The following is a 27,658-nucleotide window of genomic DNA, read 5'->3' as shown; positions in this document are numbered from 1 at the left end:
CTCCCCCTCCCACTCTGCCAAGGACATGCAGGTCCTTGGCCTCCTCCATCGCCAGACCATGGCAACACGACGCCTGGAGGAAGAGCGCCTCATCTTCCGCCTCGGAACCCTCCAACCACAAGGGATGAATGCAGATTTCTCCAGCTTCCTCATTTCCCCTCCCCCTACCTTATCTCAGTCCCAACCCTCGGACTCAGCACCGCCTTCTTGACCTGCAATCTTCTTCCCGACCTCTCCGCCATCACCCCCTCTCCGGCCTATCACCCTCACCTTAACCTCCTTCCACCTATTGCATTCCCAGCGCCCCTCCTCCAAGTCCCTCCCCCCACCTTTTATCTTAGTTTGCTCGGCACACCCTCCTCATTCCTGAAGAGGGTTTATACCCGAAACGTCAATTCTCCTGCTCCTTGGATGCTGCCTGACCTGTTGCGCTTTTCCAGCAACACATTTTTCAGCTCGTTGGAGAGAAGGCTAGGAGAAGATCTGATCAAAGTTTTCAAAATCATGATCAGGTTAAATAGATAAGGAGAAATTGTTCACATTTATAAAAGAAACAAGAGCTACAGGGCATAGCTTTAAAGTGATCTGTGACAGAAGCAAGGGTAAAGAAAAACATCTTCGTTTGGTGCATTGCTTGCCTGGAATTGTGTTGGAGGCAGGTTCAATGGAGGTATTCAAGAGGACATTGGATGATTATTTGGATAGAAATAATGTGTAAGGGTATGAAAAGCAGATTGGCACAAGGTAATCATTTGAGACAGTGTAGGTACAATCAGCTGAAATGTTGTGGTTCTTCTCACAAACTTTGAATCAGCTGAAATGCCTCCTTCTAGCCTTAACATTTGTGATTCTTTGAAGACAATGCAATTGATTTTCTTGACTGCAATCTATGAGGATGAGTGAAATAGAATATGCAAGTAACATGAACATAGAAAAATTATATGTGTAATCTGTCTCATGAGGTGACTAAGCCTCAACACTCCACAATGGTAACTTTTTTTGGATGGAGTTAGGAAAGGGAAAAACGCTAGCCCATTCCAGAACAGATAAGTATAAGAAATGAGTGCAAATCCTAGAAATCAATCAAAGCAAAGCAATCTGAAACCATTTTTAAAAATCCAATTCTCCACCTACCAGGGTCAACTCTAGGCAATCCCAATGAGCAAAGTCCAGAATATCAGGTCTGGATATTGACTCGATATTATATGGGAGTATTTCTGTTCAATGAACGTGGGCTTCTCCCATCACAGTGTAGGTGAGATTCCCCCAAGGTACTTCAAAGACAAAAATCAAGGCATGAGATGATGTTACCTGAAATAGATACAAAGAATACAGAAAATAGTCAACAGGCCAGGAAGTAAACATAGAAAATGCGGCAGAAACTCAGTTGGCCTGGCAGCATTTGTGGAGAGAGAAAAACAGAGTTAACATTTCAAATCTGATATGACTTCTTTAGATTTTTTATTACCAGAAGGTCAAAAAGCATTTATGAAGAGAGAAAGCGAGTTAATTGTAATATGACAAAAGGTTGTCGACCTGAAATATTAACTCTGTTTCTCTGTGCATACGCTTCCTGACCTAATTTAGGACTAATTAGATAACATTTTCAAAGAGGCAGCACAGGCTGGTTGATTTGAGTGAATTACTACTTTGCAGCAGGTTTCTGTGAATCTAAATGAAGCAAATTAACGCAAACGGCTGCAGATATGATATAAATGCAGAAAGTGCCATGAAAGGTCAGCAGGTCTGGTAGCATCTGTGGAAAGAAAAGTAGAGTTAATACTTCAGTCCAATGTTTTAATTCCATTTCAGCTCTGTTTTTCTTTCTAGACCTGCTGAGTTTTCCTAGCACTTTATAGTTTTGTATTAAAGGATCAAATGCAAAAAAAACGTTGTGTTGGAATAATTCTCCTTTTCTTTCTTGCAAACATTAGCAAAGAGGGTCAGAATTTTTATACCCCTTTGACAGATCATGGCCATCAAGCATCTATCTATTTTAATCTATTTCCATTTCTTGGCCTGTAGTCTTGTATACTACGATGTTTCAGCTGTTCATCCACATTGTTCTTAAATGTCTTGAGGATTCCTGCCTCTACCACTCTTTCAGGCAATGAGTTACATATCCACACTACCTTCAAGGTTTAAAAGAAAACTTCCTCAAATCCCCTTTGTCTGTCCTGCTTCTTACTTTAAAACATGGTTATTAATCCTTCTACGATGAAGAAATATTTCTCCCGATCATTACCACTCATAACAAAACCCTTGGGGCTGGTTCACGAAAAATAAAAAGAAAACGTGTTTTTCCTATAAGATTGATTTCTTAACGTGGCTATCGATTATATTCATTGACAGAAAAAAGGATTAGCGTTCCAGCTGGGGAAAAAGGTGAGCGCGAGGCGGGGGAGGGTGTCAGGCTTTCAACGAAAAGCCACGAGAAACAAAATGGCGCCCAGCGGCAACGCGCGGCCAACGGCTGTCAGTTAAATTCGGAAGGCGGGAAAGGCGGAGAGCAGGGCTGTTTTGCGGCAACCCACCAATCACGAGGCCGCAATGGCTTGAAGCCCCGCCCCCTCCTGCGGCAAGGACAACGGACGGAGCAGGGCGAGACACCCACCCGCAGAGTCACGTGAGCGGCTAACTGTGGATCCTTCCATTTGCCAGTTGGCATCAACTCCCTTCCTCATAACCCCTGCAGCACCATTAGCTACTGGTGACCACTGAAATTGGACAGGGTGGTTTAACTGGGCATCCAGTGCAGGCAACAATCGCCACACCAAACCGCCTTTTCTGTAGAGAACAAAACAAAGCTGCCAAGATCCCAGCCTGTCTCAAATCCTCCAGCAGTTTTACAAAATAGAAAATAACACAATGAATGTACTAAAGCTTCACCGCCCGGTAGGTATCTTTCTCTCATTTTGGCAACCTGTTTTATAACAAACATAAAGTTTTTCTTCACGTAGAGTTATAGAGATGTACAGCACAGAAACAGACCCTTTGGTCCAACTTGTCCATGCCAACTCTAAGATAGTCTTTCGAAGGTTGATTGAAGCTTTTCAACCCAAAATTTGTTCGTTTTGTTTGGGGTTGGGGACTGTTATGTGACTTTCTCACTTTTTTTAATTCCATCTTCGGTTTCAGTTGGGCTCACTTCCTTACCAGCATCTCTATTCAATGCCTTTGTGTAAGCTAATGGATTTGTGGCTTCCCCTTAATGCTTCTCACCCTCCAAAGGGTAAAACCAGAGGAAAGCAAACAGCCATACTTGGAAATGAACATACCAGGCCTCCATTTTGAGGCAGTCAAAGATGGGTTGGATCAGTATATGGCATTTGCAAGTGTTTACAGAATTTTTATTGCAGGTGGGCTCGGTCAGTTTTGAAGTATTGGTGGTATCAATGTGGTTTGCTTGTGACCAGTTCCATGCACAGTAAGATCCCACCCCAAAAACAGCACCCCACCAAGCTTGTTTTGATGGCATGAAATCATTTGCATGAGCAGGAAAGTGCATAGCTGAAAATAAATTGCACAAGAACCCGGTGAGGGAAGTGAGGTCAATTTTATACTGTGGTTGTTATGATTTGGATCATGCTGCCAGAATGGATGGTGGCAGATATTGTAATCTGTTCCAGAAGGGAATTGGATTAATATTTGAAAAGAAAAACCATTTGCTTTGGGACATTTGATGCGATGGGGAATGGCCAGGGAGAATGGGATTAGTTGTATAGTTAGTTATTCAGTGAGAGACAAAGAAACTGCAGATGCTGGAATCCAAAATAGACAGGCAGGAGGCTGGGAGAACACAGGAAGCCAGACAGCATCAGGAGGTTGATGTTTCGGGTGTAACCCTTCTTTCAGGGCTGGGGATAGGTGTGGGGGAGCTGCAGATAAAGGGGTTGGCGGGGGCAGAGTGGTGAAGTGGGGACAGCTGAAGACAGGTAGAGGGTACCGTCTGGTTGGTCAGTGATAGGAATGAATCTGATTGGTGGCAGGGAACAGTGGAAGGGATGGGGAGGGGCTGGGAAGGGAGTAGGGGGATGGGGAGGAAGGGTTATTTGAAATTGGAGAAGTCAATGTTGAGTCCTCCAGGTTGTAGCCTGCCCAGGTGCAAGATGAGGTGTTGTTCCTCCAGTTTGCACTGTGTGGTTCGTTGTGACAATGGAGGAGGCCAAGGATGGTCATGTTGGAAAGGGAGTGGTTAGGGGAATTGAAATGGGTGGTGACTGGGAGGTCTGGTTGGCCTCTGCACGCCCCGCTGCGATGCTTGGTGAACCATTCCCTAAGTTTATGTTCAGTCTCCCCTAGACAGAGACTACTGAAATGTCTTTCCAAGTTTGCCTCTTCATTGATGTATTGGCTTTTCTGTCTGTGAAAAAGATGCTTAGGACTGGTTTGAGCAACTTTTTCAACAATTTAGCTAATTAATGTTGTGTGGAACCAGTCATAGATAAGATAGGGTGTCAATAGATGTTGTCCATTTTTTGTTATGAATCAAATGAGTCAAAGGATAAAATAAAACTGGAGCAGAGCAGCTGTGAGAGAGAGTGGGTGCTACTGAAAAGAATGGATTTGTTGGACAGATGCATTCTGTTTCATTGTTGTAATTTCTGTGTATAACATAAGTGGAAATGAGAATGTGCTTCTTTGAGGAATCCCGGGTGAGCCCTGAGAACAGTTTAATTACTGTGTTAAATAATGCTGACCATACAGTATTTTAGTTTTGTTGGCTTGATGAGATGAGACCAAAAACATCAAAATTTAAAACCTCAGTGGTGAAAACTGGATCCTTTGCCTGATCTATGAGCAAGACATGGCATATTTTAACATATTTTAACAGATTGATGAAAGGTGGCTGAATAAGGTTGCTTCATGAATCATAATTTTGTTTTTAATTTCTGTTCATGTAGAGAACATTTGAAGAGAAGCGCAAGATTTGTTTATTTCACACATTAGTCATTTTACAACCACCGACTAAAATTGCCATTTCGTGTTGAGTCATTACCATTTCTTTTGTCTCTCTATGACGATAGTCTTGAGCTAAACTCAGGTCTCAAAGATCAAGTGCTATTTTCTAATACGTTATACATACACATTTCCTGAAGGTGATTTCCTATTTTTGTGCAGATCTAAAGATATCTCATAATCACTTAATTTTATTCCCTTCATAATTTTGAGTTAGAAAAGCATTTCATCACCTAGGACCCTCCAGGGACAATTTTTGTTGCTTAGACCATAGCTAATCTTTCTCTCTGTCATGGGTGATATTTCATTTGGCAGATCTGTCTTGGCAGCTGGAACCTTTATTCCTTTGCCAAAGTATACTTACTTCTTGGCTCGAAGTCCTACTTTTACTCAGTCATGAACAAATTCTGGACAATACAAATTTAGTATGGAGAAAGATTGTTGAACTTGGCATTGTAAACAGCACCCAGTCAATTTGGTTCACCAAAATTCTTCAGGGAAGGCAAACTGCTCAGCTTACCTGGCCGAGCCTACATGTGACTCCAGGCCCACAACAATGTGGTTGACTCTTAGATGCCCTCTGGGAAATTAGAGATGAGCAATAAATATTGGCCTAGCCAGTGATGCCCACACTCTCCAAATGAATAAAAAAGTTAGCATAAGAATGCAAAATATTTTTTAAAAAAGAAGCGCAATGAAAAGACATGCAAGAAAATGGGAATAGAATAGCTAGATGGTTGTTTTTGACCAGTGCATCTGGAATGGGTTGAAGGGTCTTTTTCTGTACTGTAGGTCTCTGTCATTCTATGACTTTATGAAGTGGATTACTCTCACTAGGAGTGGATGGATTATACCCCAGGCTGTTAAAGGGAGCATGGGGAAATGGATGCTCTGATGATTTTCTTATCTACATTAGATACAGGTGATTATTAGAGAATTGGAGTTCTGCAAATGCTATGCCATTATTCAAGAAGGGTGCGAGGGCTAGGCTAAATAATAGACTGTCAGTCTGACCTCAGCAGTAGAAAAATTACTGGAATCAATATTCAGATGGGATTAACTGTTAGTTGGAGAGGTGTGGATTAATCAAGGATAAAATGGTTTTCTGAAGAGAACATTGTATCTTACGGACTAAAATGAATTTTTTGAGGAAGTAAAAGGACAATTGATGAGGGTGGATTTTGCGAAAGGTAAGCGGTTTCCAATGGTGATCCACATGGCCCAGCTGCGGGTCCCTTGCTATTTGTGTTATGCATGAATGGTTTAGATGTTTATTCAGGTGGTAAGATTGGAAAATTGGCAGATGAAACAAAAAATGATCATGTAGTTAATAAGGAAGGAGATGGCTATTGACTGTAGGAAGGTATCAATGGTCTGGTTCAGTGGGTGAAAAAAATAGCAAATGGAATTCAATCCGAAGAAGTGCTAGGTTATGCATTTGTGGAGAACAAATGAAACAAGTCAGTAAACCATAAATGAGAGGGTATTGGGTAGAGGAAGTGACAGAACTTGAAGTGCATGATCACAGGTCCCTTAAAATGGCAGATAAGTGGTAAAGAAAGTAAATAGAATGCTATCCTTCATTGGGAGAAAGTGAGGACTGCAGATGCTGGAGATGAGTCAGGAGTGTGGTGCTGGGAAAGTACAACAGGTCAGGCAGAATCGACGTTTGGGCATAAGCCCTTTCTGTATTGGCTGAAGTTGTCATGAAGATCTTTTTTGTCAGTCCTGATGAAGAGCTTATGCCTGAAACATTGATTCTCCTGCTTCGTGGATGCTGCCAGACCTGCTATTGCAGGTCTCTGGGAGTCTGTCTCTGTTGCACAGAAGGAAAGGAGGAAAAGGAGGGGAGAGTGTTAGTCATTGGGGAGTCAATAATTAGAGAGTCAGATAGAAGGTTTGTTGGGAACGATCAAGACTCGTGGTTCGTGTGTTGCCTCCCAGGTGCTAGCGTCCTTGATGTTTCAGATCATGTCTTTGGGGTCCTGAAGGGAGAGGGTGACCACCCCCAAGTCATGGTCCATGTAGGTACCAACGACATAGGTAGAAAGAAGGATAGGGATGTAAGGCAGGATTTCAGGGAGCTAGGGTGGAAGTTGAGAGCTAAAACAAGCAGACGTGTTATCTCTGGTTTGCTACTTGTGCCACGTGACAGCGAGGCAAGGAATAGGGAGAGATATCAGCTGAACACATGGCTGCAGGGATGGTGCAAGAGGGAGGGTTTCAGGTGCTTGAATAATTGGGGCTCATTCTGGGGAAGGTGGGTCTTGTACAAACAGGACAGTCTTCACTTGAACCAGAGGGGTACTAATGTCCTGGGTGGGAGATTTGCTGGTACTATTCGGGTGGGTTTAAACTAGTTCAGCAGGGGGATGGGAACCTGAGGTGTAGTTCCAGTGCACAGGAGGTTGAGAGTAGGGAGGGCATGGACAGGATTTCATGGTCGCAGGAATGTGCTGGCAGGCAACACGCTGGTTTGAAGTCTGTCTACTTCAATGCCAGAAGTATCCGAAATAAGGAAGGTAAGCTTGCAACATGGAAAAGTACCTGGGACTTTAGGGCTATTTATTGTGGCCATTTCAGAGACATGGATAGAGCAGGGTGAGGATTGGATGTTACAGGTTCCAGGGTTTAGATCTTTCATTAAGAACAGGAAAGGTGTGGCCTTGTTAGTCAAGGACAGTATAACGGCAGCTGAAAGAACTTTTGACGAGGGCTCTTCTACTGAGGTGGTATGGGTTGATGATAGAAACAGGAGAGGAGAGGTCACACTGCTAGGAATTTTTTATAGGCATCTGCAGAGTTACAGGGATGTGAAGTAGATGATCAGCAAAACAATTCTGGGTAGGAGTGAAAGGAACAGGGTGGTCATTATGGGTGACTTTAACTTCCCCAACATTGACTGGAAATGCTATAACTGTAGTATGTCGGCTGGATCAGTTTTTGTTCAATGTGTGCAGGAAGGTTTCCTGACACAGTATGTTGAAGGGCCGACAAGAGAGGAGGCCACACTGGATCTGGTGCATGGTAATGAACCAGGCCAGGTGTTTGATTTAGTGGTAGGTAAGCATTTTGGAGAGAGTGGCCACAATTCAGTGACATTTAGTTTAGCGATAGAAAGGGATAGGTACATGTCACAGGGTAAGAGTTATCGATGGGGCAAGGGCAACTATAATGCGATTAGGCAGGAATTAGGATGCATAGGATGGGATAGCAAAATGCAGGGGATGCAGACAATGGAAATGTGGAGCTGGCTTAAGGAACAGTTATTGCGTGTCCTTGATAGGTATGTACCTATCAGGCAGGGAGGAAGTGATAAGTTACTTCTTGAATGGATTGAGGATTGGCTGTCTGACAGACGGCAGAGAATTGGGATAAAAGGTTCTTTTTTGGAATGGCAGCCGGTGACAAGCGGTGTCCAGCAGGGTTCAGTGTTGGGGCCGCATCTGTTCACATTATATATTAATGATCTGGATGAAGGGACTGGGGGCATTCTAGCGAAGTTTGCCGATGATACAAAGTTAGGTGGACAGGCAGGTAGTACTGAGGAAGTGGGGAGGCTGCAGAAGGATCTAGACAGTTTGGAAGAGTGGTCCAGGAAATGGCTGATGGAATTCAATGTGAGCAAATGCGAGGTCTTGCACTTTGGAAAAAAGAATACATGCATGGACTACTTTCTAAACGGTGAGAAACTTCGTAAAGCCAAAGTACAGACAGGTCTGGGAGTGCTAGTTGAGGATTCTCTCAAGGTAAACATGCAGGTTGAGTCCGTGATTAAGAAAACGAATGCAATGTTGTCAATTTTCTCAAGATTTAGAAGATTAAGGGGAGATCTAATAGAAACTTACAAGATAATACATGGCTTGGAAAGGGTGGATGCTAGGAAATTGTTTCCGTTAGGCGAGGAGACTAGGACCTGTGTACACAGCCTTAGAATTAGAGGGGGTAAATTCAGAACAGAAATGCGGAGACATTTCTTCAGCCAGAGAGTGGTGGGCCTGTGGAATTCATTGCTGCGGAGTGCATTGGAGGTCGGGATGCTAAATGTCTTCAAGGCAGAGATTGATAAATTCTTGATGTCACCAGGAATTAAGGGCTACGGGGAGAATGCGGGTAAATGGAGTTGAAATGCCCATCAGCCATGATTGAATGGCGGAGTGGACTCGATGGGCCGAATGGCCTTATTTCCGCTCCTATGTCTTATGGTCTTAAGGGAACTGTGATTTATTACAGAAATTGCATCTCTTGTTAAGCGGAAGAAGGAGGGTTATGTGATGATGAGGCGATGGAGAGTTACAGATTAGCTAGGAAGGATTTAAAGAGAGAGTTAAGAAGAGCAAAGAGAGGACATGAGCAGTCTTTAGCAGGTAGAATAAAGGAGAACCCTAAAGCTTTCTATAGATATGTGAGGATTAAAAGGGTGACTAGGGTAGGAACAAGGACAGTTAAAGACAGAAGTGGAAAGTTGTTTGTGGACCCTATGGAAATCGAAGAGGTGCTAAACGAATATTTCTCATCAGTTTTAACTCAGGGAAAGGAGAATATTGTAGAGGAGAAGAATGAGCTATGAGATACGAGACTAGAAAGGATCGAGCTTAGTGAGGAAGAAGTGTTATCAATTCTAGAAGGAGTGAAAGTAGACAAGTCCCCTGGGCCGAATGGGATTTACCCGAGGATTCTCTGGGAAGATAAGGAGGAGGAGGTGTTGGAGCCTTTGGCTTTGATCTTTGAGTCGTCATTGTCAACAGATTTAATACCAGAGAACTGGATAATTGCAAATGGTGTGCCCTTGTTCAAGAAGGGCAGTAGAGATGACCCAGATAATTATAGACCAGTGAGCCTTACGTCTGTTATAGGAAAGGTTTTGGAAAGAAGTGTAAGAGATAGGATTTATAATCATCTAGCAAGCAACAATGTGATTGCAAATAATCAACATCGTTTTGTTAAGGGCAGGTCATGTCTCACAAACCTCATTGAGTTTTTTGAGAAGGTGACCAAGCATGTGGATGAGGGTAGGTCTGTTGACGTGGTGTACATGGACTTCAGTATACCCTTTGATAAGAATCCACATGGTAGGCTGTTGGAGAAAATGCAGAGACTGAGATTGAGGGTGATTTAGCAGTTTGAAATTAGAAACTGGCTTTCAGAAGGCAATGAGTGGTTATTGTTGGAAGATATTCAGCCTGGAGTTCAGTTACTAGTGATGTGCCACAAGGATCTGTTTTGGGACCACTGCTGTTTGTCATTTTTTATAAATGACTTAGACGTAGGCATAGGTGGATGGGTAAGTAAGTTTGCAGATGATGCTAAAGTCGGTGGAGTAGTGGACAGTGTGAAAGAATGTTGCAGGTTGCAGGGGGACTTGGATAAACTGCAGAATTGGGCTGAAAGGTGGCAAATGGAGTTCAATGCAGATAAATGTGAGGTGATTCACTTTGGGAAGAATAATAGGAAGGTAGAATACTGGGTCAATGGAACGATTCTTGGTAGTGTGGGTGTGCAGAGGGATCTTGGAGTACATGTACATAAATCCCTGAAAGTTGCCACCCAGGTTGATAGTGCTGTTAAGAAGGCATACGGTGTGTTAGATTTTATTGGTTAGAGGTGTTGAGTTCCGGGGCCATAATGTCATGCTGCAACTATACAAAACGCTAGTGCGGCAGCATTTGGAATATTGTGTACAGTTCTGGTTACCCCATTACAGGAAGGATGTTGGAAGCATTGGAAAGGTGCAGAGGAGATTTACCAGGATGTTGCCTGGTCTGGAGGGAAGGTCTTATGAGGACAGGCTGAGAGACTTGGGTCTGTTCTCATTGGAAAGAAGAAGGCTAAGAGGGGATTTGATAGAGACATACAAGATGATCAGAGGATTAGATAGAGTAGACAGTCTTTTTCCTAAGATGATGACGTCAGCTTATACGAGGGGGTATAGCTACAAATTGAGGGGCGATAGATTGAAGACAGATGTCAGAGGCAGGTTCTTTACTCAGAATGTCCTGCTGCCAATGTAGTTAACTCAGCCACATCAGGGAGATTTAAACAATCCTTGGGTAAGCACATGGATGATGATGGGATAGTGTAGGGGGGTGGGCTTAGATTAGTTCACAGGTCGGCGCAACAAGGGCCTGTTCTTGATCTATGTTCTTTGTGTCAGCCTCCACCACTTCTGGCCAGAAATGCCCTACCCTGTGTGTGAAAAAGTTGCCCCTTACGTCTCTTTTCAACATTTCCCTCTCACCTTAAACCTGTGCCCTCTAGCTTTAGACTCCCCCCACCCCCCCCCCCCCACCACCCCCCCACCCCCCCACTGGGGAAAGGCCTTATCTATTCACCCTATCCATGCCCCTCATAATCTTACAAATGTCTATAAGGTCACCCTGCAGCTTCTCTCATTCCAGGGAAAATAGCCCCAGCCTATTCAGCCTCTCCCTATAGCTCAAACCCGCCAAGCCTGGCAACATTCTTGTAAATCTTTTCTGAGCCCTTTCAAATTTTGCAACATCCTACCAAAAGGAGGGAATTGCACACACTATTCCAAAAGTGGCTTAACCAATTTCCTATACAGCTGCAACATGACCTCCCAACTCCTATACTCAATGCGCTGACCAATAAAGGCAACCAAATGCTTCCTTCACTATCCTGTCTACCTGGGACTCCACTTTCAAAAAAACTATGAACCTGCACTCCAAGGTCTCTTTGTTCAGCAATACTCCTAGGACCTTACCATTAAGTGTATAATCTCTGCCCTGATTTACCTTTCCAAAATGCAACACCTCACATTTATCTAAATTACACTCAATCTGCCACTCCTCGGCCCATCTGATAAGATCCCGTTGTACCCAAAGGTAACCTTCTTCGCTATCCACTACACTTCCAATTTTGGTGTCATCTGCAAACTTACTAACCATGTCTCATATGTTCACATCCAAGTCATTTCTATAAATAATGAAAAGCAGTGGACCCAGCATCAAGGCAGACGTTGCTAGATATTAAAGTGATTGGGGATATTGTACGTAAATGGTGTTGAAGTAGTAAATGAGCCATAAGGGTGAACAGCCTTGAGGGACCAAATGGTTCAGAGGGATCTGGGCCAAATGCTGGCAAATGGGACAAGATCAGATTGGGATGTCTGGATGAGTTGGACCAATAGGGTCTGTTTTTGTGCTGTATGACACTATGCAGCTACCTAATTCCCATTTTAAATAATTTATGGGCTCTCCTACTGCCAGGACTGCATTTTAGTTTTCTGTTGGCTCCCAGGTTTTGTGATTCTGTGTTTTTATTGCCTGTTAGGAATTTTATGGTGCATAGACTTCCAGAAAGACAAAATAAAGAAGGAGTTGGTCTTGGTATTCACTCACAGCTTAAATTAGTTGTTTATATGCTGTACCTCTTATATTTCAGAAGGTTCCTTGTACTGCAAAATTTGATGAAGAATTACGTGAGGAGTCAATAGTAGTTATTAAAGGAAAATTGACTGATGATCCCCTCAGGTAACGTTAATTTTAAAATCCAATGATAGCATTTAGACAATAAAGAAATTGTATATTTATACTATTTGCACATTCATTATCATGCATGTGTTAATTTTCAAAGAAATGTTTGATCCAAGTTTTGTTTAACATTAGCTGCTAATGTGGTTATAAATATTGTAACTAAAGGAATCGTTGTTTAGGTGCTGAATACCAAATTTGTCCCAAATATCTTATTTTATTGTGAGTATGAACCTGGAATATATTCTCGACAAATCTGGAGCATTCAATTATACCACAAGTAAGGTGGTATAATTTCATTTTAGGTTAAATGCACTGCTTATATTGCTATTTCACAGATCTATTTAATGAGGAATGTGGAAGTACAAAGTACACATTAATATGTTTTTACTTGCTGAAGTACATGTTTTCTCGAGGTAGCTTTTGGAGTGCAATGACCAGCATCTTAAGAAATCCATTGAGGCAGATATAGGAGGAAGAATGAAGAATAAATAATAAACTGCACTTTTATAACAATTTAAGATTTTCAGTTTTATATTTCATAATTGTAAAACATGTGGCACATAAATGTACTTATTACATTACAGCCTATATTTGTTTTCTTGATAACTAACCATTTCCTCAAACCCTTTTTAGTTCATCTTGATACTTGACATTCAATTCCAATATCACATGGAAAAATGCTATTTATTTCTTCATCTCTAATGTGGTGCATCCAACTGCCTCCATTGTTTCCTGTTCACCGTGATTGACCATTCTTCCCATTCCTGCCTATCAATTTCTTCCTTATTTGCCTCATTAATCTCATGTAAAAGTTTTCTCGTACTCCTTTGCCCTCTTCCATCCATATCAGAAGAATTTACAGTGGAAAACAAGGAAATGATAGAGAAGCTAAGCAGTTACTTTATGCCTGTCATTATGGAAGATGGTACAGAAAGTCTCCCAAAAGCATTAGGCAATCAAGCTAAAAGAAATTGGTATTACTTGAATAAAGTTAGCTGAATTGGGATTTATAAACCTCCTAGACCAGATAAGTTTCATCCAAGAATGTTCAAGAAAGTACATCAAAATCTCATTCTCCATGGTAGGTAGGGGCATGAAATCTGTGGATAAGAGGGAACATGGATACAAGCTACCCTGTAACTCTCCCATCTATTACAAAGCACTGTGCAATCAGAACAGACAGATCTGTGAGAAACAAAATGGGGTCTGGGGCTCACCTGGTAAGTACATGGATCCACAAAAAAAAACGAGTGAGTATAGTTATTGGGATAATGGATGCGTTGCTGATTATCTTTTATTATTCTACAGATTATGGAAAGATTCTTGCTGACTGGAGGGCAGAAAATCTAACTCCATTGTTTAAGAAGGGAGGGGAGTTGGTGAACTACAGGCTTGTTAGCTTAATGTCAGTAGTAGTTATAAAGGATATTATAAACACTTTGAAACGAATGGCAGAATTGGGCATAGTCAACTTGGATTTGTGAAAGGGAAATAGTGTTTGACAAATTAGTTGGAGATTTTTGAGGATGTTACTTGTAGCATGTAAATGAGAACTAGTGAATGTGGTAAATGCATGGCAGGTGAAAGATAAGGTAGATAAATGTGGGGTTAACCACTTTGAGGTGCAAACAAGAAAGCATATTATTGTCTGGATGGCAATGGTTTGGGAAAGGGAGATGTCATGAGATTTGGGTGTCCATGTATACCAGTCTTTGAAAGTAAGCATGCAGGTGCAGCAGATGATAAAGAAGGCAAATGGTATGTTGGCCTTCCTAGTGAAAAGGTTTGAGTACAGGAACAGGAACGTCTTGCAATAATTGTACAGGGCCTTGGTAAGACCACAACTTGAGTACAGTAGCCCCTCCGTACCCATGGGGGATACATTTCAAGACCCACTGCAAAAGCCCAAAACCATGGATAGGAGTGAACCCATTCATTTAAATGGGAAATTTACCTTTAAGGCAGCCCCGAGTCGCTGGTTCTGAAATGTTCCCTGTAATAAGTTCGGACCACGGTAAACCATGGGTAACTAAAATCACAGTAACAGGACCCACAGATATGGTGGTTGCCCTGTATTGTATGCAGTTTTGGTCTCCCTACCTGAGGAAGGATGTTCAAGCTATGCAGGAGTTCAACAAAGATTTATGAAATTTATTCCTGGGATGGCAGAACTGACATCTGAAGAAAGACTGGATGAGTTAGGACTATATTTACTATTGCTTGGAAGAGTGAGGGGAATCTCCTAGAGAGCTAAAAAATTATAACAGATTATACAGGATTGACACAGGGCAGATGCTCTAGATGACTGGGGAGTCCAGAACAAAGGGGTCACAATCTTAATAATATGGGCTAGGCCATTTAGGAATGAGACGAGAAGAAATGTTTTCACAGAGGAGATAGAAATAGTTCCTAGAGTTAAAGGACTCAAAAGATATGGGGTGAAAGGTTTATTGAGGGTATTGAGTTAAATGATCAGCCATGATTATATTGCCTTTGAGCAGGCTCAAAGAGCCAAATAGAGCACATGGGTTGGAACTAGTATATGAATAAGGATTGAAAATTAGCTAATAGTCAATATAAAGTAGGATTAAACAGATCACTTTCAGGATGGCAGGCTGTTACTAGAAGGGAATCACAATGGTCACTGCTAGGTCCATAAGTGTGAATTTATTCACTTTGACAGAAAGCACAAAGATAAAGTTATTCTTAAAAACTTGTTTTGGTGTCCAAAGGGATCTCTATGTCATGGAGTCATAATGATGTACAGCATGGAAACAGACCCTTCGGTCCAACTCGTCCATGCCAACCAGCTATCTCACTCCAATCTAGTCCCACCTGCCAGCACCCGGCCCATATCCCTCCAAAGCCTTCCTATTCATATACCCATCCAGATGCCTTTTACGTGTTGTAATTGTACTCGCCTCCGCCACTTCCACACACACTGTACCCTCTGTGTGAAAAAGTTCCCTCTTAGGTCTCTGTTTCCATGAGTCATTAAAAGCTAGCATGTAGATGCAGTAAGCAATTAGGAAAACAAACAGTGTGTTGACTTTTATTTCAAGGGGATTTGAGGACAGAAATAAATATGTCTTGCTGCATTAGTAAAATGCCTTGAGGAGACCTCACTGGATTATCGTGTACAGTTTTGGTCTCCTCTTCTAAGGAAGGATACTCCTGCCATAGAGAGAGAGTTTGTAAAGGTTCATCTGAATAATTCCTGGAATGGCAAGTTTGTTTTATGAGAAGTGATTGAAGAAGCTGGGTCTATGTTCCTCAGTTTATGAGGAAGGAGAGCAGATCTAATTGAAACTAAATTCTTATAGAGTGTGACAGGCTGCATATGGGAAGGGTGATTCCCCTCTGGTGATTTGAGAATCAGAGAACAAGTCTTAGGTTAAGGAGTAAGGCATTTAAGACTGAGGTGAGGATTTTTGGTCTAATCAGAAGTTGATGAATCTTTGGAATTCTCTACTGCAGAGTGGTATGTGACTCCATAAATGATTATATTCAAGAGATTAATAGATTTCTAGTGATTAATGGCATTAAGAGATAGCGTGGGAAGATGATCAGCTGTGCTCTCATTTATTGTCAGGGTAGGCTCAATTGACTGAATGGCTTACTCCTATTCCTATGTCCCTATGACTTGATCATTCAATTTCCTCTCTTGTCCCTGTTGCCAACTGACATTATGAATGGCTAGCTCTCTGTCTAATATCCTCAATGAGTCACAACTTTCTGCAACTAAATGAGAAGACCAAAGCCATCATTTTCACTCACAATGTGTGTAGGCAATAGTCCCTGAGAATAAGGATGGCACTTTAGTCATGGTAAAGAATCTGCACATGGAGTCCTTCGGTGTGTGGAAGCTGTTGTGCTACAGCTGCTACATGGTTCTAGCTGACTAGACAATCGACCCAAACTTACCACCTGCCATAAGCATATTGGAAGGATTTACAAATTAATAATCTGTTTATCAATGTTATGACATTCCTTCTATGGCCATGAAGTGGGATTTGAACCTGGAGCCTCCAGCCTAAGAGCAGTATCTTGTAAAACTACTCCTTTTACAAACCACATTTCTTGTCAAACCAGTCTTGATGTTTCATGTTAGAGAAACCAAAAGTCTTCTCATATGTGCCATTTGTAATGGATATAAGAGCAGATCAGGCAAGAATTGGAGAAATGCTGAGAAGGCTTACCAGACTAATATCTGCTTGTTTTATCACATCACTCTTGCTTCTTTTTCACATCATTTTACAACTATACTCTCTCATTTTTGTTTCTTCATGGCATTGGGAACAGCTCCTCTTTGCTCTATCCAGGCGACAGAAAAGTCCAAACTTCTTCCATCTATCCTCATATCTGCAGTTTCTAATTCCTGCAGCCATTCTTGTAAATCAGTTCAAATCTCTCACCCGTGTTTTCACGTTTCCTATAATGCAGCACCCTCAATTGTATTCCTAACGCCTTTGATTTCGTTTTGATTTTGGTTTGATTTTTATTGTCACAAGGCAGCACAGTGGCTCAGTGGTTAGCACTGCTGCCTCACAGCACTAGGGTCCCAGGTTCAATTCCAGCCTTGGGCAACAGTCTGTGTGGAGTTTGCGCATTCTTCCTGTGTCTGTGTGGGTTTCCTCTGGGTGCTTCGGTTTCCTCCCACCGTCCAAAAATGTGCAGGTCAGATGAATTGGCCATGCTAAATTGCCCGTAGTGTTAGGTGCATCAGTCAGAGGGAAATGGGTCTGGGTGGGTTACTCTTCGGAGGGTCGCTGTGGACTTGTTGGGCCAAAGGGCCTGTTTCCACACTGTGGAGAATCTAATCTGTAGAGAATTTGAATATGTACTGTGATGCAGTGAAAAGTATTGTTTTGCATGCAAACCAGACAAATCCTATCTTGCATAGGTACATAGAACAGAATGCAAAATATAGTGTTACAGCTACAGAAAAAGTGCAGAGAAAGATCAGTTCTAATGTATGAAAGATCTGTTCCTAAGTCTGATAACAGCAGAGGAAAAGCTGTTCTTGAATCTGTTTGGTAGGTGTTTCTTTAAAGAGGTAACAGTGGATATTATCTATCTAGACTTCCCAAAGGTCTTTGATAAGGTGCCTCACGGGATAAGATGAGGGTCCATTGTGTTCGAGGTGAGCTACTGGCATGGATTGAGTATTGGCTGTCTGACAGAAGGCAGAGAGTTGGAATAAAAGGTTCTTTTTCGGAATGGCAGCTGGTGACAAGTGGTGCCCCGCGGGGTTCAGTGTTAGGGCTGCAGCTGTTCACTTTATATATTAATGATCTGGATGAAGGGACTGGGGGCATTCTGGTGAAGTTATGCGAATAGGCAAGTAGTACTGAGGAGGTGGGGAAGCTGTAGAAAGATTTAGACAGTTTAGGAGAGTGGTCCAGGAAATGGCTGATGAAATTCAACATGAGCAAATGCAAGGTCTTACACTTTGGAAAAGTGAATACAGGCATGGACTATTTTCTAAACGATGAGAAAATTCATAAAGCCAAAATACAAAGGGATCTGGGAATACTAGTCCAGGATTCTCTAAAGGTTGACTTGCAGGTAGAGTCCATGATTAAGAAAGCGAATGTAATGTTGTCATTTATCTCGAGGGTTGGAATATAAAAGTAACGATGTGTTTCTGAGACTTTATAAAGCTCTAGTTAGGCCCCATTTAGAATACTGTGTCCAGTTTTGGGCCCCACGCCTCAGGAAGGACATACTGGCACTGGATCGTGTCCATTTCACATGGATGATCCCTGGAATGGTAAGCCTAACACATGATGAACAGTTGCGGAACCTGGAATTGTATTCATTAGAGGTTAGAAGGTTGAGGGTAGATGTAATAGAAACTTACAAGATAATGCATGGCTTAGAAAGGATGGACACTGGGAATTTGTTTCCGTTAGGCGGAGAGACTTGGACCCGTGGGCACAGCCTTAGAATTAGAGGGGGTCAATTTAGAACAGAAATGAGGAGACATTTCCTCAGCCAGAGAGTGGTGAGCCTGTGGAATTCATTGCCACAGAACGCAGTGGAGACTGGGACATTGTCTTCAAGGCAGAGATTAATAAATTCTTATCTTGCAAGGAATTAAGGGCTATGGGGAGTGTGTGAGTAAGTGGAGTTGAAATACCGATCAGCCACGATTAAATGATGGAGCGGATTTAATGGGCCGAATGGCCTTACTTCCACTCCTATGTCTTATGGTTTGAGGCTGTTTTCAAACTTTTTAAATTTTCTTCTTGATGGAAGAGAGTATAACCGGGGGCAGAGGGATCTTTGGTTATGTTGGCTGCTTTTCCAAGGCAGCGGGAAGTGTAGACAAAGTCAATGAACTTGGCTTGCATGGTGGACTGGGCTTAGTTTGCAATTCTCTAGTTTCTTGCAGTCTTGGACAGAGCAGTTGTCATACCAAGCTGTGATGCTTTCTATCGTGCATCTATAAAAATTCGTAAGAGTCATTGTGAACATGCTGAATTTCCTAAGCCTTCTGAGGAAGTAGAGGCATTGGTGTGCTTTTTTTGACTGAAGCGCTGACATGGATGGATCTGGATGGATTGTTGGTGATATTTACTCCTAGGTCTACAAATCTTATATAAATTGCTCCTTGCACTTGTACTTTAGTTTCTGATGAAGGGCTTATGCCCGAAACATACACTCTCCTGCTTCTCGGATGCTGCCTCACCTCCTGTGCTTTTCCAGCATCTGCAGTTATCATTTTCTCCTCCTTGTACTCTCTGTCCTTGTTAATAATGCTGAGGACACTGTACAAAGTTACAAAGGTCGTGGATAAACATATGAAAGAAGAGAAACTATCATGGTCATTCTAACAGATGAGAGACTTAACAAAGGTATTTTTCAATGTATAATTTGTTACATCACGCCGTAAACTTTTGCTATAAATTCTGTGTTTTAAAATTGTGCACTCCACAACCACCTGATGAAGAAGTGACCCTCCGAAAGCTAGTGCTTCCAATTAAACCTGTTGGACTATAACCTGGTGTTGTGCGATTGGTAACTTTGTGCACCCCAGTCCAACTCTGGCATCTCCAAATGAGGACACTGTATGCTTTTTGAACTGCTCTCTCCATCTGTCCTGCAATCTGCAATCCACATATACATCCAGGTCCCTCTGCTCCTGTAACACCTTTAGTATTGTAACCCCTGTTTTATGTTGTCTTTCAATGTGCTTCATACCAAAGTGCATCACTTCACACTTCTCTGCATTGAACTTCATCTGTCACTTGTCTGCACCAGTTTGAAAGTGAGGACTGCAAATGTTGGAGATAAGAGTTGAACAGTGTGGTGCTGAAAAAGCACAGCAGGTCAGGTAGCATCCGAGGAGCAGGAGAATCGACGTTTCAGGCATATGCCTTTTGTCAGGATGCTGTCTGACCTGCTGTGCTTTTCCAGCACCACACTTTTCAACACTCCTCCAATTTGTCAATGTCCTTTTGGAATTTCACATTGTCCTTAGAATTTACAGTTCTTCCAAGTTCCATATCATCTGTAAAAATTGGCTCCTGTGCATTAAAATCCAAATCATTAGACAAAGCGTGGGTTCCAATATCGACCCCTGGGGAACTCCATGACAAAACTTCTTCTAGCCTGAAAAATATCCATTATTCTGTTTCCTATCAATCAGCCAATTTTGGATCCATGCTGCTACTGTTCTCTTCATTCCATGACCTATACCTTCCCTCACAGGTTTGTTGTGTGGCACTGCATTAACACCTGGAAATCCACATCTCCCACATCAACCGTGTTATCCTCACAAAGCCTTTCTATTATCTCTTAAAAATACTCCAGCAAGACAGTTAAACATGATTTCCCCTTTAGAAATCCATGCTGACTCAGCCTAATCAACTTCTTTCCATGTCACTAATAAATCTATCTTGAGTAATTGTTTCTAGATGCTTCCCACCATCGAAGCTGACTTGTCTGTAATTGTTGTGTTTGTCCTTACAAACTTTCTTGAACAAGACTGTAATATTTGTAATTCTCCAGTCTTCTCGCATGTTCCCTGAGCCCTAGCAAGACTGAACATTTATGGTTCAATTCCTTGTTGAATTGGACATGTACTGCTGTAGGAACCCTCCAGAACACAATCTATCAACATTTGCCTCTTGCTGCCCCTTATGCAGCCTGTATCCTAATCTGCATATGAGTAATTAAAATATCCTATTAATAACAACTCTTTAATGTTGGCATTTCTCTGTAGATTCCCTGCAGATTTATTCCTCTGCCTCCTTTCCAGTAGTTGCTGGTCTGTAACCTAACTGTGCTATATAATTGTATTCTTTTTCTTTCTTGGCTCTAACCAAATTAACTCTGTTCTTGACCCTTCTGAGACATCTTCATTTTACTTTGTTAAAGGTGCTAAGTTGTGTCTATTTTTTAATTCCTGACTAACCACCTGCTTTTGTTTAAATAAAGTTAAGTTTCTATCACAAAAATCGCGCAATGTTTGATCAATTGAGGGAAGGATGAGAGCTGTTACATATGTGATACAAGTCCCAATAAAGAGAAAATCAGTGCAAGATTTGGTTCTCTTATTCAATGTATATTTGATATCAAGAAGTTACTCAGTCTTCCATTTCCATGATATGGATGTGCTGGTTTTGGACTGGGGTGAACAAAGTTAAAAATCACACAACGTCAGGCTATAGTCCAACAATGCTGTTTCTCCTAGCTACCTGACTAAGGTGAAGTGCTCTGAAAGCTTATACCTCCAAATAAACCTGTTGAACCATAACCTGTGATTTCCCATTTCCACGTAAGGGTTAGCAAGGCCACCAAGTTGTAATGTGACTAACCACAGGAGCTACCTGTTCCTAATATCAGTTGTTTATTAAAGTGCTTTGAAGTCAATAATATGATTACTTCTTATCAAGAATATCTTTTCTTTAGATTCGATGTTAATTTTCAGAAGGGCGACCATCCTGATGCAGACATTTTATTCCATTTCAATCCCCGTTTTAAAGAGGACCTTGAGAAAGTGATATTTAATTCTCGGGGACCGGATGGTTGGGGATTTCAGGGTGAGAAGTATGAAAAGATTTCTTCCAGAAATTCTCCATTTAAGCTGGTGTTCATGGTGTGGAACAATTCTTTCCAGGTACTGTTTTACCAGTCTTATCTTTAAGGAGAATATCTACTATTGAAAATGACACATGATGGCATAGTGGAATACAAGCACTCTGAATTCTAAAATATGGGTTGATGCCAACTATCTCTTACATCTCTGCTTATTTCACCATGTGGACATCCTAGGTAGAGTCTTGATCCTTGCCCAAAGGGTGATATGCTTTTACAGGGCACTTCTGGCACAATAATGTTATTCTAGTACTTTTGAGTAACATTCATGTGAACATCCCCTTAAGGATAGTAACCTCAGGATTCCTCCTGGTTCCATGTGCTAATGAGAGTAGAAATTGGAGGATAGGGCATATGAATGCAGGGGACAGGGATTCAGATTTTTGGGATCTCTTCTCGTGCAGTGGTGTCCTGCACAAGTGAGACAGGTTGCACCTGAACTGGAGGGGACCAGTATTCTAACAGAGAGATTTGCTAGAGCTACTTAGGAGGGTTCTAACTAGTCTGGGGGCTGGGGAGAGTTCCTAAACAATTGTCAGGCAGAAGAGAAGGTTGAGCTTAGTACAGAAGTTAAAGAGAGCAAGTTAATTAGGCATGGCAGGGGACGAGGGAAGACTGATGAATTAAATGCATTTATTTCAGTGCAGGAGGCCTGACGTAAAGTAGATGAACTCAGCATGGATGGGTACATGAGACTGAAATATCATGGCTCATACAGAAAGCTTGGTTGAGGGAGGACAGGACTAGCAGCTCAGTGTTCTGGAGTGCGGACGCTACTGGAAGGATAGAAGGCAAGGCAAGAGCGAAGGAAATGGTGTTTTTGATTAAGGAAAATAACATAGTAGTACTTTGAGAGGATATTCCCAAGGTTTGTCCAGTGAGGCTGTATGTGTGGAACTGAGAAATAAGAAGGTGGTCACTTTGAAATTGTCAGTGGGAAATTGAGGACCAAATATGCAGGAGATTGCAGATACCTGTAAAAATAATAGGGTTGTAATAAAAGGAAATTTTAGCTTTTCAAACATAGACTGGGATTGTCGTAGTGTTAAGGGTTTGGATAGGGAAGAATTTGTTAAGTGTGTTCAGGAAAACAATTCAGTTCAATATGAAGATGGCCCTGCTAGAGAAGGAGCAAAATCTGACCTCCTCTTGGGAAATAAAGCAGGGCAAGTGACTGAGGTATTAGTGGGGGAGCACTTTGGAATGACTGACCATAATTCTAATATTTTAAGATAGTTATGGAAAAGGATAGGTCTGGTCCACAAGTTAAAGTCCTGAATTAGGGCAAGGCCAATTTTTGATGGTAGTAGACAGGAACTTTCAAACATTGATTGGGGAAGACTGTTTGCAGATACAGGGGCATCTGACAAGTGGAAGGCTTTCAAAAGTGAGATAGTGAGTGTTCTGGACCTGCATGTTCCTGTTAGAGTAAAGGACGAAGCTGCCAGGAGTAGGGAACACTGGATGCTAGAGATTGGCTCTGATCAAGATAAAGAATGAGGCATATGTTAGGTAAGGTAGCTAGGATCGAGTGAATCCCTTGAGTAAAAAGGGTGTAGGAGTACACGTAAGAAGGAAATCAGGAGGGCAAAAAGGGAGCATGTGGTAGCTTTGACGGATAAGGTAAAGGCCAATCTAAAGAGATTCTACAAGTATAAGGGCAAAAGAGTAACTAGGGAGAGATTAGGGTCCCTTAAAGATCAATGAGGTTGTCCACATGGGAGCCACAGGAAATGGGTGAGATCCTAAATGAATATTTCTCGTCAATATTTACCGTGGTAAAAGACATGGAAACTAGGGAACTTGAAGAAGAAAACAGTGATGACTTGAAATGAGTCCACATTACAGAAGCAGAGGTGCTGAGGTCATAAAACGCATAAAGGTAGGTAAACCCCTAGGACTTGATCAAGTGTATCCCACATGTTGGAGCTATGGAAGAAATTGCGCAGCCCGTAGTGGGGCCACTGTCATACTAGAGATTTTCATAATCTCCTAATCTATGCCCCTATTTATGAAGCTTGGAATACTGTATGCTTTAGTAACAGCTCGGTCTACCTGACCTGACTTGTGCACATACACACCGCTGTGCTGTGCTCTTTATTTTATGCTATCTCTCTATGTTCTTTGTATTAAAGATCATGACCTCCCACATTTCTGCATTGGACTTCAACTGTACCCTATTCTTCCAGTAACTTGTTTATGTTCTTTTGGAGTTCCACGCTCACCTCATCACAATTTACAATTCTCCCAAGTTTTGTGTCATCCACAAACCTTAAAATTGCCTCCTGCATATCAAGATCTAGATCATTACTATATCAACAAAAGCGAGAGACCCAATACTGACTGCTGTGGAACTCCACTACAAACCTTCTTCCAGCCCTTAAAATATTCATTACCCAATTAATTTTATTTCCCATCTGTTAGCCAATTGTATCCATGTTGTTTATATCCCATGATTTTTGTCACAAGTCTGTTGTTGGGCACTGTATCAAATATCTTTTAGACGTTGTGTACACCACATCAACATCACCATCAACCCTTTCTGTCACCTCTTCAAAAATCTCCAGCACATTAGACAGGACTGCAGTTGCATTGAAATCTTTCTTAACTTGGGATATACTTAGAATATGGGGTGGCCATCTGAGACTAGGATATTTTCATTCAGAGGGTGGTAAACCTTTGCAATTCTCTACCCCATTGGGCTGCGGAGCTTGATCATTGAGTACATTCAAGACTGAAATTGGTAGATTTCTGCACTTTAATGACACCAAGAGATAGGAGTATCTCGAATGGTGGTGTAGAGGTAAATTATCTTACATCCTTTGTTTAAATGACACAGCAGGCTGAATAGGCTGAATGTTTTCTGTTTTTCTATCAAGTTATATCAAGTGGCAATTTGTTGTACATTTTTACTTACTGTAATGTGTCAGACGTACTATTTGTTGGCTTTTGTTTTGAAATTAATTTATCATTTATGAATTATCTATTTAGGTATCTGTGAATGGTAGACATATCCTTGACTATCCACACCGTTTAGAAGATTGGAAGCCAGATACTGTTATAGTATTTGGAGATATACAAGTAGAAAGTATTGATGTTCTCAAACTTTGAGGCTAAAAAAAGTAAGTATAATTTGTAATGTAATCCCATCAGTATTAAATTATATTTGTGAAGGTAGGTTTATGGGATGTGTGGATTATGGAATCTGTGCTTGTAGTTTACTTTATGACCATTGCAGATGAGTGCGTATAAAAGTGATGATATGATTGGGTTATTCTATGTAAACCATTGATTCACAGTAAGTTTTCCATTTGCGTAATCGTTTTAATTGCTGCTGTTAGTTGGCATTGTAAGTGAGAGGCATGTGTGTATTTTGGTAGTTAGACACCTTTACAAAATTGACAATTACTTTTGAGCAAGGGGTTAGGACTTAACTCCAAGGAGGACTTCAACTAACGGGATTTGGTAGTGTTCATGCACACTGACCCTAAGTTGCTTGAATGGAAACTTAATTTTTGCCAGTAGTGTAAAACACATGATATAACAGAGTTGCTGCCCCTAATGTACCTCTCCTCCAAATTTGGAATTGCAGATCATGAGGGGATGTCTGATGGATCACAAAACCAATATCACAGATTTGTATACCATTGAATAAATTTAAAATTATCTCCATCTCGCTGTTGAAACCTACGTCTTATGGGTTTGGGTAAAGCTCATGAAATGAGCTTTCCAAAAGTATAGCTCAGCTGTAGAGAATTAGATTGTACCCCACAGCTGAACGAATGTCTCCTGTAGGTAGTTAGGACACTTGGGACCTGTGAAACCATTTCCAGAATTATGTTACTACTGCTCAGATTTGTGCCATGAACATAATTGCAGAAGTGGTGAAAGTTTGCTCCCCACTGGCAAAATGAGGGATTTCATATAGGAAAATACTCACACTAAACCCAAGAGTTTATACTCCTAGAACCAACACAACATTCTTGAATTTAAATCACTACACTACATATCTTTTGTAATTTAGTATTTTATGTGAACATGTTGGGGAACCTATTTGTCAAGGTTTGTATTATGTTGCAATTTACAAAAGTAATATCTAACTTTCATAGATGCCTATAGCTATCATACTCTTAACTATTTTAAGTGTGAATCTCCAACAAGTGCCCTCAATTTATTGTACTCCTATTAACCTGTGCATATATACCAAGTATTATATTGGAATTAAACACTTAAATTATAAACTAATTAATTATAAATGGTTATATTGGAGTTGAACTGCCTTTATATCTAATTTATTATACTTCAATTAAACACTTCATTTATAATTAATTAGTTTAAAATTTAATATGCTGCAGTTAAACTCTTCATTGATAATGAATTAATTTATAATTTATTATGCTGAAATTAAGCACTGTATTTGCATTCAATTTATTCCACTGTCATTAATGTTATACCACGTACACCAATGTATTTATACTCAATTTATTGCACTGCTGTTAAACTCTACAGGTTGTCAATTCCTGTGTCCCAGTGTGGTTGTATTAGTGTGGTGGCAGGCACCACATTTACCGAAGTCGATTTTTCCTGCTCCTCGGATGCTGCCTGACCTGCTGTGCTTTTCCAGCACCACTCTAATCTTGACCAAGTCAGAGTTACCTACATGATTCGCACTTTATTTATCACTTTAAACATTCACACCCTCTGCCACTGACAAACAATGACAGTAGCATGTACAATCTACACAATGTACTGCAGCAACTCACCAAGGCACTTCCAACAGCATCCTAAGTTGCTTGAGTGGAAATTTAACTTTTGCTAGTAGCGTAAAACCAATGGTATCTCTCCTGACGTTGGAATGGTGTATGAGGAGGTGATATCCAATGGGTGGCAGATCAAAATTGCACATTTGTATCCTGTTGAGTAAATTTAAAATGATCCCCATCTCTCTAATGGAGCCCTACATCCACAGTTTGGACAAAACCCTGTCCTTGAAATGAGTTTTTGAATGTGTGGCCGAGCTGTAAAGAACCCATGACCTCAACCTTTTAGAACAATGAGACATCCGATCCATGGAAATACCACCTGCACATTCCCTCCAAACCATACACTTTCCTGATTTGGAATCATATCGCTGTTCCTTTACCTTCTTTGGTCAAAAGTTCTGAACTTCCTTCCAAATATATCTCATCTCTGGTCATACCCACATAACACGCAGTGAATCAAGATGGTGACTCATCATCACATTAACCTGGTGCATGCATATTGTACATATTCTACGACACAATCTAACCCCGCATGTATAGACATTTTATCACACTATTAGTAATTTCATGCTTGATTACCCAATTTAGTGTAATGTAATTTATATCCAATTTATCACCATTGATGTTAAACTTTGGTTGTGTATCCATTATTACCTTACCATTAATCTTGTGCACGTACACCCAATTGTCTCACTTTCATTAAACTCTGTATCTATTTCCAATTGATTACCTTACAATTAACCATTGTATTTATACTCTATTTAACCTTGTCCTTAACACCTGTATATGCAAATGATAATATTGCTATTAATGTCATTTTGTATTTTTTTCCCCAATCCTACAGCTGAAGGAAGAGAGTGAAACTTCTAAAGCAAAATTGAATTACACGTCAAGAGTTAAAGTAGCAGTTCATCAAATTCTGTATTTCTTTTTGTTTATACTTGAAAATTGTGTTAGTTCGTGATGACTTTAGATACATTTCTTACAAAGCCAATATTGATTCACTTTAAACCATAGGGTTTAAAAAGGTGGTTTATATTGGGCCATATGGAAGAGTTGGTTATGTATATCTCATTGTTCAGTCAATGTTATTTTCAACTGGATAATTAAAGCAATATTCTCTTTAACAAATCAATGGTATTCATTTCATTTTAACTTGTGGTATTGTTTGCAAATTAAATATGTAACGATTGTGTAAGTTATTTGCAAATCCAAAAGAAAATAGAAATCAGCGAAGAAACTGACCCTTAACAGGGGGGTGAGTGTTTTGGCGGAACCTTTACAAAACCTAATAAGAAAAAACAAAAAAACCTGGAAGTGACTGATGTTTTAATA

The 27,658-nt window shown here is 41.0% G+C and overlaps 1 protein-coding gene across 1 annotated transcript; it reads left to right on the top strand.

Moving 5' to 3' along the window:
* Positions 1 to 2,513: 2,513 nt before the first annotated feature.
* LOC122552043 (galectin-8-like) lies at positions 2,514 to 27,432 on the top strand. The gene is made up of 5 exons (XM_043694597.1): positions 2,514 to 2,895; positions 12,364 to 12,452; positions 21,375 to 21,582; positions 24,552 to 24,682; positions 27,168 to 27,432. Exons 1-4 carry the CDS (start codon positions 2,869 to 2,871, stop codon positions 24,669 to 24,671), a joined length of 444 nt encoding a protein of 147 aa, XP_043550532.1. The 5' UTR covers positions 2,514 to 2,868; the 3' UTR covers positions 24,672 to 24,682; positions 27,168 to 27,432.
* Positions 27,433 to 27,658: the final 226 nt, after the last annotated feature.

Source organism: Chiloscyllium plagiosum, chromosome 7 (genome assembly GCF_004010195.1).
Source record: "Chiloscyllium plagiosum isolate BGI_BamShark_2017 chromosome 7, ASM401019v2, whole genome shotgun sequence".
NCBI classification, from domain to species: Eukaryota; Metazoa; Chordata; class Chondrichthyes; order Orectolobiformes; family Hemiscylliidae; genus Chiloscyllium; species Chiloscyllium plagiosum.
Note: the sequence above shows the minus strand (reverse complement) of the source record. Positions and strands in the feature narration are given on the sequence as shown.

Bases quoted from the DNA above. Each gene is read 5' to 3' on its own strand.
- LOC122552043 (XM_043694597.1), top strand. From the start codon at position 2,869: ATGAATGTACTAAAGCTTCACCGCCCG. The intron at 2,896-12,363 runs GTAGGTATCTTT...CTTATATTTCAG, and splicing joins TACTAAAGCTTCACCGCCCG to AAGGTTCCTTGTACTGCAAA. The intron at 21,583-24,551 runs GTACTGTTTTAC...TTATCTATTTAG, and splicing joins TGTGGAACAATTCTTTCCAG to GTATCTGTGAATGGTAGACA.